Consider the following 14,248-nt stretch of genomic DNA (forward strand, 5'->3'; position numbering starts at 1 on the left):
TTCCTGCAAGATGTGAATCGCTTAAGGTGTGGTATATGATCAAAACTATACAAAAAAGGGTAGCACCAAGCAGAAAATAAGTCGAGCACTGACGAGATTATCTGCTCTTAGTTATCCTTAATTGGTGGGTCTTTATCAGTTGGAAATTAACTGAGTAAATCCCGGCTTGGCCCCCATGTGTCACGTTTCAATATATCACTTAAGGTGATTATGAACCGGTTAATTACTACTAATTAACTAACCACACCACGATCCACTCTCGCAGTCATACAATTAAATAGAGTCAACAAAAGTATAAGTTTCAGACGCCTGTTTATGTATAAACTCGCCACCTCCCTCGAGCCTTCACTCAAAATATGTTCCTTTTACGTTCTCAACACGTAAAAAACCCGTGGTCACTGACAAAATGCCAGTAGTATATAGAAAATTATAGTAACACGCTGAACCCGTGTAAATACAGTCAAAATGAGAATGTTCTGTTCAAAAAGCTCTAGTTCATGCAGGGGTCACACACCCCACGTTGTCACTACTCCAATGAAATCATAGATACGAAAAGACAACGGTGGTCAACGGGGTGCGTAAGACACGGTGCACTTAGCTTTCTTTCTGTATGCTGGTTAGCCGGTATGCTGGTTAGCCGGGTTGCTGGTTAGCCGGTTTGCTGGTTAGCCGGTTCGCTGGTTAGCCGGTCCGCTGGTTAGCCGGTTCGCCGGTCTGCTGGTTAGCCGGTTAGCGTAGCTTCCTCAGGTCCCAGCTCCAACGTCTGCAGCTAGCAATGTCCCGCCAAAGGCAGCCGTGCAGCGGTTACAGGAACACGAAACGAACGAAGGCTGCAAACAGAAAGCATCGGTGCACTAAACATGTCAGCTACCCCTCACCCACCACCTTAAAACATGTCATCTTTAAATATCTCATCGAGCACGTGGGCCTGCACAAAACGGACTTTTTACAACAACAAAACAGTCATTTTCCGTCCTTCTCTCCCTATCTGCAAAAACCATATACAGATTAGTATTTTAGCGTCACAGAGAGTAAATTATGCGCTAACCTGGAAAGAACAACAGAGAGTATTTCATTCCACAAACACAGACTCATCAACAGCGTTAAATAATGATTTATTACCTCAAAAGCCTATGATTGTACTCTCAATGGAAGCAAAGTCCGCCTCCTCCCTGGAACAGCCTCTGTTCGTCAACAGTGACCAAAAACCTCCAGAACCCCTTGTCGAATCCTTATGCGAAAGCCATCGCCGACGAAGGAAGGTTGACGACTTGTCCTCAGCAAAATAGTGGCAGTGAGAAAGGAAAAACTAGTGGAAGCTCCCCTAGAGTGCCGAATACAATATTCGGTGAAAAACCATCATACTCTAGAAACTGTGTATTAGATCCTTCCCCTTCTGCCGCTGGGTGTCAAGTGTGCCGTCCTTGTGCCTCTCTCAGACAACCTAGCCAATAACACGTGACTGACCTTGTCACAAAAACCAGTCCAGCTATACACAATTCTGCCTCCCCAAGCAGAAAAAAGACACGAGAAACTCAATCCGTGAAAATCCCGTGCGCGCTGTCAGCGAAAAACCGTCAGCTCTATGACAGCAGAAACCTCCACTGTAAAACTCGTGCGATACAAAACATCCGTGTTCATTAAGCACTGTCAGCAAACTCTGCTGTGTCCAATATCACGCACAGGCGCTTTCTATCATAACCGACCAAGAACAGGCACTCCACTGAGTGACGCTTTCCTGGTCTCTGTCACCCGATCGTGACATGGGCAATTTGCATAATTAGCCTAATTAGCATACTTCTTGAAAAGTCAATATCTCAGCAGCCCCTTGGCCGATTTCGACGATTTTTGAGTCGGTGTTGGGATTATTGATGACTCTGAATCAATTTATGATATTTCCAAATTCAAGATGGCCGCCACTTCCGGTTTAAACCGGAAATGGCCATATTCCACCTCCTAGTAGGCCTTTATTGGAAACAAAATGAACTCGGTTAACTGCATGATATTGTTTTGAAACATTGTTCAAACGATATACAGAACATACTATATCTCTTAAAACATAGACTACTAGACTCCAAATTAATTCATGGTATGATTTGGTATTGGAAGAAAGGAGTGCATGAACCATTCCAAGCGAGATTAACACGACTGGCTAAATCACATCATCAACATAGTCAGCCGCATCCTCATCTGTTGTATCTCCTTCTTCTCCTTCACCAAACTCTGCATCGATGTCTTTGTCCATTTCTTGTTGGCTAAATCACATCATCAACATGGTCAGCGGCATCCTCATCCTCATCTGTTGTATCTCCTTCTCCTTCAGCAAACTCTGCATCGTCCATTTCTTGCTGTGCTTGTGGTGTGAGCGGGTTACAACATGTACCTTCACATCCTCCACAGACGCAATAGCTGGTACAGGTCAGGCCTTCGACTGCACAGCTGCATTTCACTGTTGTACACGGCGTTTCAGCTTTGCAGCCACAGCTGATAACATCCATCAGGGCAGGATGAGCAACAGGGCTTGTGTCCAGGACTGGCATCACAACTTCCTCGCCTTCCTTTGCATCTCTGTTCAGAATGTTCCATCCGAAATTGGTGATCTCTACTGCTGGTGGGTGAGGACAGTCTGCTGCTTTCCAAAGTAGAACCTGTAGATGTGCTCGTTGTCCATGGAGGTGAGCATTGCGCTCTGTAGGAGGCAGTGTCTTCAGCGCTGGGGGCGTTTTGCGTTTTCTGTAGATGTCATATCTGGCGACGTTCACAGATGCCGACTTCTTCTGATTGTAGAGAGCCAGGAAGAAAGCCCTCACTGCCTCTTGTATCTGCAAGTCAGTGGCTCCCTCCTCTCCGATGAAGTGAAGCAGGTCACCAGGTACCACACTCATGGCCTTGAGCGCAGATACCTTACCTTTCCCTACAGGGTAAGAGGTAGTGTCACAACCTGAGAGAGCGTGTACGGCCAGGATGGAACGACACTGGTCACCCAGCTTCATGTACTGTTGAATTGATATCCAGAACAGTTCCATTCCATTTCTCCATCTGCAGGCGACAAGTAATGCCAGCCTTCCAGCACCAGAAGACTAAGAGCACAAACACATCAGTGTCATCACAGAGAATACGGATGGTTGCAGCACCTCGTCTGGCTGCATCTAACATGTACGAGATGAGAGAGACGTCAGCTTCATCATGAGTGACGATACTGTCTGCTCTGCTGACCATCTCAATGTGATCTCCAATGCTGTGAGTGCACAGGAGCTCTCCCAGCATTTTCTTGTTTGCTTTGTTCTTCATGACTTTGTCTCGGCTAGGTAGAGGAGTTGTCAGTGAGAGATGATACTTTGTAGAGGTCTCTGCAGCTCTCCTCTGTCTCTCGTGGTCTTTGGCAGATATTTGATTGTACTGGTCAAAGATGACGTAAGTTTCAGTGATGTGCTGATGAAGCCGGCGTCCCATACTGGCTGCGAGGTCAGCAACTGTACCTGAGGATGGCCACACCACGTGGTAGATGAGCTGCGATGCATCAACAAGTATGACATCTGGTGCTGGAAGATTGGGGTCAAGGATTCAAAGGCGCTGAACAAACACAGACTTGTTGCCTTTTCTGAGGAAACCATACTCATCAATGATGGAAGCAGGGACTGGACCAAGCTCATAGTTGAAGAGAGTGGATAGCTCGATATGTCTTTTGCTCACCACCACGAGCAGGCGAGCGAAAATAGCCTGCAGGTGACGTACGGTCTTTCCATTGACCTTCACGCCCTTCGGCATGAACTTCATTGTCACCACCTTCTTTGAAATAGGTGCATGAAATCCCTTAGGTACTGATGAAGAGAATTTCGTGCTCATGTCTCTGCCAATCTCCAGTGCATCTTGCACATTCACCTTTTCATCTGCTATCTGGCCGTTTATGATATGGTTGAGGGTGGTCATCTCTGTGGTGAGTGGGTTGGAGTTTTCGTTCAACACTCTCAGAATATTGGCTCGGTCATCAGCGTCCAACTCTCGCCGTCGTTTGCCCTCTTCTTTGTGTGTTTTGTGTTTCTGTGTCTCATCTAGTCCTTCTGCATCATTGTACATCTCATCCATTGACTTGGAGAGAAGTGAGCAGATGCCAAAGGATTGGATCCATACGGCGACCTGCTCAGGGTTGGTAGAGATGCCTTTCATGCCACCTGCTCCCTTCCCTTGCTTGATGCATGTCTGCTCCCCGAACATATCTGCACTCACAGCAGCTGCACCATCTGAGTGGCGGCAATATATTCATTAGTATGGGGCTACTTTCATATATTAATTGATAATCATTCTGCAGTTCATAAATGAGTTAACGTTATTTCAATTATTGCCCACTTGGAGCTGAAATACAGCCACTTCCGGTTTAAACCGGAAATGGTTGCCATCTTGAATTTGGAAATATCAAAAATGGATTCTGAATCATCAATTAACCACAAAACCACTCCAAGATTGTCCAAATCGGCCAAGGGGCTGCTGAGATATTGACTTTTCAAGAATTATGCTAATTAGGCTAATTATGCAAATTGGGAAATATCAAAAATGGATTTTGAATCATCAATTAACCACAAAACCACTCCATCGATTGACTGGAAAAATGACCCCTTCATGGTAGAGTCACACTTGCGCAAAATTAACCGATGACAGGAACGCAATCCTCTATGGGGATGCCCTCCTTCCTGTAATGGCTGTACTCAAGTCACTGATTGTCTAAGGTTGTTTATGGTATAGTACGTCCTTCAAATAACCCCAAAAAAATCAATCTTGAAGAATTAAATCGGGTTCGTTAGTCTACTGCTCCATTTTAAACTTCGAACTGTTGAGTCCATCCCCGAATTCGGATTCTTTTTCGAAAGACAACCAAAGTCAGACCATTTCACCTACAAAAAAGCATCTTTCGAAACTAGTCATACCGAAGCTGAAATTAATGTACACCAAGTGTGAATTATACGAAATACCTTTACTTTCTTGCAGACACCTCAGTTAGCTATCATGCATGCAACTGACTCAAGAAGTCTCACTGGGAAGTTGGAAACTGTGTCGTCTTCAGCCGATTAATAAATTACAATATATCAGTAAACACACACAAACACACACACACACACACACACACACACACACACACACACACACACACACACACACACACACACACACACACACACACACACACACACACACACAGACACACACACACATAGAATTACAGCCAGCATTGCAAAAAATAAAGATGAATATCTTATGCAGAATGCCGAAGAAGGCAAATTAGTCTGATTTTTGAATTTAAACGAATGATGCAAACACCGCTACACACCTTGTTCATATCCTGTTCTGCAATGTGGGCTGGCGTATATGTTTAATTAGCCCAATGTACATATCCTAGCGGTAAAAACTGTAATAGATCAAAATCAGATAACATTAGGAAAATGATACCGCTTGCAGAAACAAAACAAAAGAATGCATACTTCTTTCATTTTAGCCAGTCTGAACAATTCATGTTCGACAGTGCCATGCAAACGATTTGGCTCAACCCAAACCTGGCGATGCTTTTACGTAGAATAAGACTTCCCCTTTCCCAAGACGCATGACAAAATTCAACAGCCTGAATCAGTGAATGCTTTGTGTGCACAACAAATGGTTTTTTTTGTTGTTTTTTTTCGAATTCACTTCATTAACAAAACAATTTGTAAAAAAACCCAAATTCACCAAATTCCAGCTGAGCAGAACTGCTTTCACAATAAGGACTGGGCCTTTAAATGTACGTTCCTCATCATATTACTCAGTATATCAGACACCACATTGTCATGGTTGTCTAGGTTTTTACATGGAAAAAAATAAAACTTTATTTTAACATGGGCACATACGTCTGACTTCTTTTGGTGGAGATTGGAGGATGTGCGATTCATTTCCAACTAGGCACTGGTGTCAACATGTGAAATTCATTAAGCTAAATGTTTTCACTATAAACAGAACATAACCAGGCTTTCAAATGTGTGGTATATGTTCAAGTCCGAATGATGCCCTCATTTTTTCTTTTAATGTGAGAGATCTGTGATGTCTGACATTTTGGTTCAAAATGTAAGGAATTTAGGCTATACTTTAGCTCTAATGAGTAAAATGTGTCTGGTCAAAAACCAAAGGCACATATATTCCTTCCTCTACATACAAGACTTTCTTTTATCTGTGCATCTTCATTTAGTACGGCAAACAAACAAAACATCACACTCTGCACAGCGAAACGAAACAACTTGCAAAGAAAACCTCACAATCTTTATTGGGAGAAAGCCCCTGACTGATGCAATGTTTTATGCATTAAAAAACCCACTGAAACGGTGTGTTTGAATTCTTCAGTTTGATCAGCTATATGTGTTTAAAAAGTTACCTTGATCATTCTGACATGCTGTGGCTCAAATCACATCTCAGACAATGTTGTAGACTCCATAGATCTATAGACGTTGAGGCGCATTCTGTGGAAACACAAAAAAATATACACAGACTGAGAGGAAGAACAAGTCACAACAACTTTTAGCAGCAGCAACAGTATATATGATTTTATTAGTGTGATGTTCGTGATCTAATGAGTTGGGGGGGGGGGGAGGTTGGACGGGGTGGGGTGGGGGTGGGGGGGGGGGGGATGTGAGAAGGCTAGTTGGGGAACAGGGGGAGGTTTGATATTAGTCAGAATTGTCATTTAAATGTAATGACTGGTACAATGTTTAATGTATTTGGAAGACAACAACACTGCAATATATAATGTGAACCAACTTCTGCATGACAAAGATCAGGTAAAACAAAAAAAAGTTACCCGTTTCTTTCTGAAAACCTTTTGGTCCCATCACATCTCAGGCGTAAACGATATGGAAACATACTGTAGTTATTAAAACAAAACCCAGTATTTTAATGGACAAAACGAATTATGCGGATAGGAAAAACAGTAAGAAGAACAGGCGCAGCAAAAAAGTCAATAATCTTACTCCAAATAACACTATCACAGATTCAGTAACTGAATCCCAGTTAAGTGTTAGTGATTCAAATGACTGAATTTAAAACAGGGAGAGAGAGATTGTGAATAGAATATGTATGTGTGTGTATGTGTGTGTGTGTGTGTGTGTGTGTGTGTGTGTGTGTGTGTGTGTGTGTGTGTGTGTACAGGGTAAATGCAGAGCCATTGATTGAAAACAGAAACTTGTTACTGTTAAATATCAACAGTTATACAACATAAGAGGCAATGGAAAAGTTGGATATGGATATGAAAATATATGTTGCAGGTGGAAGAGGGGAGGGGGTCTTTGTTGCTTGCAGTTAATAAGCAATTAAGGCCAGCTGTTGTTCTGGGTGTAACCTTGTAATGTTTAAGCAAACATGTTTGTGGATCACCTTCTGCATTTAGATCTGTTTGAGTATTTGCAAAGTTACCTTGATCATTGTGGCATCCTCTTGATCCCATCACATCTGAGACTATGGTCTGTAGACTCCATGGTCAGACGCTGGAGTGATAACAAGGTCATTCTGAACAAGAGGCGAAGCCTTCAAGGCTCCCGTAAGAAATCAACAAACAGTAACATAACACAAACTCACTCACTCCGTAACACACACACACAAACACACACACACACACACACACACACACACACACACACACACACACACACACACACACACACACACACGCACACACACACACACACAGTTAAAACTAACGCATCATATCAACTCCATGTATAATTTTCAAAAGAAGGCAAACAGATAAAATGACTAGGGTAATAGGTTAGGTACCTGCCATGTGGGCACTTTTTCCACTGCTGTCCTCAGTCCTATACTTTTCATCAAGACTTGTCACCATGCCGAGTAGATCTAAATTCGGAAGTCTTCATGTGGCTGAGGCATATATCTGACATAGCGTCGATCTTGTTGTAGGTTAACCTCCTTTCTGAAACAAATGGCAAAATGCGATTAGGCCAAAAAAAAAAAATTGTCTGTTTAGGGTAACATGACCAAAAAAAGTAGGGTCGGTAGGTAGGTACTAGGTTTTTTTTTTTTTTTTTTTTTTTTTTTTTGTATGTGTAAATGCTATGTTGGCTGAACATTCACTTCTTATATTTGATGAATACATGTTTCAAAACTAACTTATAAATAAAACAGAGAGAAAGGGAGAGAAAGAAACGCCAAATGTCTCTTTTTAGCATTTTTACCTCTTTTTTTTTTTTTTTTTTTTGAAATCAAAAAAAAGTTTTTGGGTCGGCGCCAAATCGATAGGGTCGGTCGGGTTACCCTAAACAGACAATTTTTTTTTTTGGCCTTAGTTATGATGACTACAACCTACACAAATATAAACAGTGTTTTGAAACAGAATAGTCAGGTTATACAAGCCACTTTACCTATGCAGCATGGTAACCCTACAATATGCGAAACATGTCGACTGCAGCAGCCTGGTTCTTAAAATAATTCTGACGGTCAACACAGCCAGAAATGCCAACAAAGACAAGAAAGCTGTGGCAAGGTAAGCTTACCAAACGTTACATAGCGAATCATATGATAGTGCGTAAACAGCAAACAGTAGATCTACAATCAAAGAGAGGATCGAGTCTGGAATGAAACGCGATACAGATCTAGCATTCAAAAACTGTCTTTCACGTTCAAGGAAGTTGTTGCAAAGTACTTAAGACTTACTAAATTGTACAGACAAAACCATGACAGTGCATGTTTTGAATCTGAGGAAAAAATCGTGATCATTTTGACTTTGAGAACAGATTCATTCCGTTTCCTTATATCTGCATGTTCAAGTAAATGGTGGACAGTTTTTTTCGGGCAGAGTAAACTTAACTTGAGACTCTACTGCAAGTCTCGAAATTCACATAAATCGAACCACGAGCAAAGACATCCAAACATTACAGGCACACACACACAACTCATTTCACTAGAGGTGACTGCCTAGCACTGTGTTTGACATCCGTGTCTGCTGAAATAAAAAGAAATTAAAACAAAACGGATTAACAGTAGGTGACACGTTATCAGAGTGGGAGACACTAGATCTGTCTCTGAACTTACCGGGATACGGCTGCAAGATCGACACTGACTGCCGCGCTTTCGACAGCTCTTCCTCGCGTGGACATTGGAAACACGCTGTGCAGATCAAATTGTAGGAAATCTCCCTTTGGTATCTTCTTTATTTACTTTTCTGGAGCTTAGAAACCGAACAACATGAAATCGTCTTCCCCGGCGAATCGGCGAGGTGAGAACTGGACCACAATCCTTCGCGCGACCCCTGACCGATCTTGACACCTGACCTGCCGTCTACATGCCAAACACGACACAAATGAGTCAACTGCTTGTACCCCTTCAAAACCCCCCACCACCCGTTTTCTTTGGATACACGCTTTAACTACACACATGCCGACACAATGTTGATCATTGCTTCAATAATTTGAAGATGGTGCTTGAAAATTAACCACGTGAAATGAGTATTTCGGTGTTTAGCCAAAAATGTTAAAGTTTCTACCACAGACATACACACATACATACATACATACGCACGCACGCACGCACAGACAGACAAAGTTTACCATCGCATAGGCTACACTTACGTGAGCCAAAAATTGAACATAATTATGCAGAGAGGAGGCAAGGATAGGGGGGTGGGGGCAGGGTTGAAGGTTGGTTACAGTGCTAGTTGGACATGAGAGTGTTATGGGGTGAGGATGGTGCTGATATTAATAAACATAATCAGTTAAAGCTCACAACTATCTTGATCTTCACAGACATGATATGCATAATGAATCCACAAGCATGCCTTTATTTTTGCCCTTGAGTTATAGGTGGAAGGAAATGTTGAGTGGTAAACACAAGTTGTATTGATCACTGGGTCAGCCTGCGGTCAGTCCCCTTTGATCTGCAGATTGCATCAGCATAAACAAACACAACGTCATCATCGTAAACAGCCTGAATGGTCAATCATGAATCTAAGAATACAAACACTGGATCTAATTTGAGAGTCTGCAAACGAGTCAGTTTGAAGATTCAATGAAAATCTGGCAGTCAATAAAGCAGATAGATCTGGCCTTGCGCTTGTGTTTGCAAGCAGATACATGTTTGAACATCCCTTATCTTAACGTTATCATTCAACAGATTGATATTTTGCCTGACGATTTTCCTGCCGATGAGCTAAACAAACAATGAAAATCACAGAAGTGGTAAGATTTTGAAGACGAAATTCAGTCATACAAACAAACTCAACAGAAAGAATCTAGCTAACTACTGTACAGCTTTCGACAAAATCAACGCATTTGCATGCCTTAGTCATTCCTGCTTTGATTCCAATAATTATACATGATCGTAATGCACAAAAAATACGAAAACGAGCTGATCGAAATGAGTAACACTGCCTCACCTGCTATGATTGTACTGTGAAAGCGAAGGTCGTCTGCGATTCGAGATTTCAAAGTCGAACAGCGGTGTTTCTGCACTCTCAGCGGTTATCTTGCTTGGAAATGTGAAAAGCATGACTTGAAATCGAACGGAAGGCACCATTTTACCTTTTCGTTTGGGCGTTGTTTTTGTAAAATCTCCGAAAGTCATTTTGAAAAAGGCGGTCGCCATTTTTTGGGGTGCCAACTTCTTTGAGTGGGGCTGCTAGCTAGCTGGTCCAAACGGGAGCCTCCCATTCGGTACGCAACCCTGGGAAAAAAGCTTCGTGCACCCCGACCGGGAGGGAGCGGACCGACTTGGGCAGATCTCCCATTGGTTGTCACCCACTTTGGCTTCGTGCACCTCAGCCCTGGGGACCCATACATGTACATTTCTGCAAAAACCTCTTGGTGTACTCAACATTTCCGGGTTCACAAGAGGGATCAATAAGGCTGGCAAGAGGACTATTAGTGACGTCTTTTACTCAGTGACGTCTTTCCTTGATATTCCATTCTGACTCTCCCTGTCTGATGTTAAAAGCTCCATTGTGTTCCGTTCATGAACAAAAGAAGACAAGTTTGTCAGGATCGAATAGACTGGTCATAGTCTTCAAGGTAAGAAGGTGTTTAACATCATGCTGTTTGATTCTAATATTATTAGTGTTTATGTGACAAGTACGCACACTGTTCATTTCACATGGCTTGGAACTGCAAAGGCGTTTCTATGTCGTGTGTGAGCCCCGAGTCCCTCAAAATCACCTTCAAAATGATGCCAGGGTAAAACTTTTTTGTGCTTCGAAAATTAGGCTACTCTTTTGAAAATGCTGGCACGAAAACTTCCTCACTCTCTGTCTGTTTGTCTCTTGTCTCTATTTGTCTGTCTATCTGTCCGTCTTTCTCTGTCTGTCTCTGTCTGTCTCACCACAGGCGAAAGGTATCGTTCACTGGACCACTACTTTCATATGAAAGTAGTGGTTCAGTGAACGATACCTTCCGCCTGTGGTCTCACACAGGCACCCTCTCTGTCTCTGTTACACTCTCTGTCTCTCTCACTCTCTGTCTCTCTCACTTTCTCTGTCTCTCTCACTTTCTCTCTCTCTCTCTTTCTCGATGTCTTTCTGTCTCCCTCTCTCTCTCTAATTCTCTCTACCACAGCGTGTCTCTCTCTCCGTTTCTCTCCCCATATCTCTTTTTTATTTCTCTTTGTGTGTCTCTGTGTGTGTATCATTCTCTCTCTCGCTCCCTCTCTCTCTCTCGGCTCACATGACGTGGCCGTCGAGCAAGGAGGCTGACATTTCTGTTCTGACGTTTGTCGCTCAAAATTGCAATTTCTTCTGCAAAGGGGAAGTTACTGGACTACCAGCTGCTGTAAGAGCATCACTAGAAGCCCTGCTTGGCGAAAACGAACTATCTTCGTGAAAGATTGCATTGGAGGGGAAGTCAACCGTAGTCATACTTCGGCTGACAACACCACAGAAAACCAACAATGGCGGCCACACTACTGTTCAGATCAGAAGAGACAGACGGGCAGAACACAAAGAAGAAAGCCACCAGACGAAAAAAACACAGGCAAGTTCTGATGTAAATGTGAATGTTCGGTCCTAGAACCTGATCCCCCAATCCCCCACCTATGTCAAGCGTAGCCTTCTCGGGGGAGAAACGAATTATACACCAACCCATATTGGTCAAAGTTATACTGATGATAAGATCACTGTTTAAAATAGTACTCTCCACTTTTAGCGATCATTATTCTGGTTTTGTTTTCTTCTTTTTAGATTTCTCTGAGATTGACAAAATCACAGGATAAAGGACCTACAGCTATCGTTAATAGAAGTATTACACATTTGGTTGAGTCTGCCTTTTTTCTGTGAACGTAATCAAGCCCAATTTGAAAGGGTATTTATCGACCAATTTTCCATCTCAAATAACTCAAAACTCAAAATTTTAATCAACACTTTTATTTCGCTCGCAGAGAAACTGAAAGCCTGTCTCACGCAGAATAAGTCCTTTCATACTGATGTCTCTTTAGAAAAATAACAACATTATGTGGAAAAAAAGTTGGCTGAAAACAAAATGTTTTTTTTTATTTCACTAATTACTGTCCACGAGGTTGGAAAACTGATAGAACAGATGGCGAATGAAATTGCAATGGGTCCCTATAAGATTCTCAGTCAGGTTGCTGAATCTTGCTTCACCAACATAATTGATTCACTGACTTATGTCCATAACCTTCTATTTTAAAATGTGCTAGATAGTACCACTCTCACAAAGTACGGATCTTACGGACCATAGCAACTTTGGACCAATTTCAGTCTTACCTGTTTTGGAAAAGCATATATTCAAAAATACGTACAGGAATACATGGAACTAATGAATTTGTTTTATTCATTTCAGTCTAGATTTTCGCTCTAAGCATTCCTGCCACACCGCCCTCAGTTCTTTAGGTGAAACTAATAGCTAACAGCAATTTACAAGGCCAATGAAACAGGAGCTTTATTCTTGGATTTCAAGAAAGCTTTTGACCTCGTAGACCGCTCCTTATTATGAAAGAAATTACAATGTTATTCAAAAGACGACTGCTTGGTGCATCGATATCTTGGTTGTCCGGTGGTAAGACATTCAAATAAGAAAATCCTATGAACTTTAGCCAAAAGAACCTTTTTCTCTTTAGAAAGATTGCACCACTGAAACAAATTATAGAGGGTACCCTCCCCGATCTCCCGTTAACGGCTCCAATTCAAAGCAGTCTGTGTGAAATAACAGAGTGATGCACCTTTAATGCAATGATCATTAACCCCATTAAAACTAAAAGTACGGTAATAACAAGACAAAAAAACACCAATTAAAACCTTTACAGTTACAACTCTCAATTGGTTCAACCTAAGTGCAACAAGTTAAGGAGCATAACTTTTTTTTTATATTAGGTGTTACTGTTGATCCGTAATTCAAATGAAAAACTCACTCGAGTAATATTTGCAAATTAGTATCTAGAAATGTTTACCTCTTGTCTAAACTATGGCATTACGCAGATTAGGAAGCACTAAAGTTGTTTTATTTACTCCCACGTTATACCTCATGCAAACTTTGCTTCAACGTTAACACTTTGGGATACATGCAGTGATGTTTATTTAAAACGACTGCAAAACTAATTCTGCATGAGTTGAATAGGTCTACAGATGATGAATTAAAACTCTTTAATTTTCTCCACTTGAAAGATCATTTGACATTAATTTTCCGGACTGTCGATCCTCAGGATTGGCCGCATTCAGCCGGGGCTGGCCCAGACTACCACAGAAAATAGCGAGAACACAATGGATACCTCCAGACGATTGACCCTCAATGTTGGTGGTCAGATCTTCATGACCACCACAGCCACACTGTGCGCTCTGCCCACCACGAGACTCGGCCGACTCGCCAAAGAGACTTCGTGCGACAAAGAGGAGAAAGGGGAACTCTTCTTTGACAGAAACCCTGAAATTATGAACAGCGTTTTGGACTTATACCGCAAAGGAGAGCTCCACCTTCCCCAGAACATGTGTGGTCATACAGTGGAACAGGAATTGAACTTCTGGGAAATTCCAGTAGAACTGATACACCCGTGTTGTTTCAAGAACGTTGACATTTATAAAGCGGACGATGAAATAATAAAAGAGATTGACGAGTTTTTGACAAATCCTTACGAAACTGAGGCTGCGATCGGGAAGCTTTCAAAATGGAACAAAGTCTGGTTGAGCATGGAGAGACCCAACCTCTGCAGAGCTTCCAGGGTAAGTTTCATGAGTAACGAATGTGGGGTGTCAACGACAAACACAAGCAATGTCCACCTTTAAGACTAC

At 42.1% G+C, this 14,248-nt stretch overlaps 1 protein-coding gene across 1 annotated transcript in view; it reads left to right on the forward strand.

Moving 5' to 3' along the window:
* The first annotated feature begins 13,668 nt into the window (after positions 1 to 13,668).
* LOC138945895 (potassium voltage-gated channel subfamily A member 7-like) overlaps positions 13,669 to 14,248 on the forward strand; it is a 7,480-nt gene continuing 6,900 nt past the window's right edge. The window contains exon 1 of the mRNA XM_070317415.1: positions 13,669 to 14,179. Coding sequence (XP_070173516.1) covers positions 13,724 to 14,179 — 456 coding nt within the window. The 5' untranslated portion in view covers positions 13,669 to 13,723. The remainder of the gene's footprint in view (positions 14,180 to 14,248) is intronic.

This window comes from Littorina saxatilis, linkage group LG13, assembly GCF_037325665.1.
Source record: "Littorina saxatilis isolate snail1 linkage group LG13, US_GU_Lsax_2.0, whole genome shotgun sequence".
Classification (NCBI taxonomy): domain Eukaryota; kingdom Metazoa; phylum Mollusca; class Gastropoda; order Littorinimorpha; family Littorinidae; genus Littorina; species Littorina saxatilis.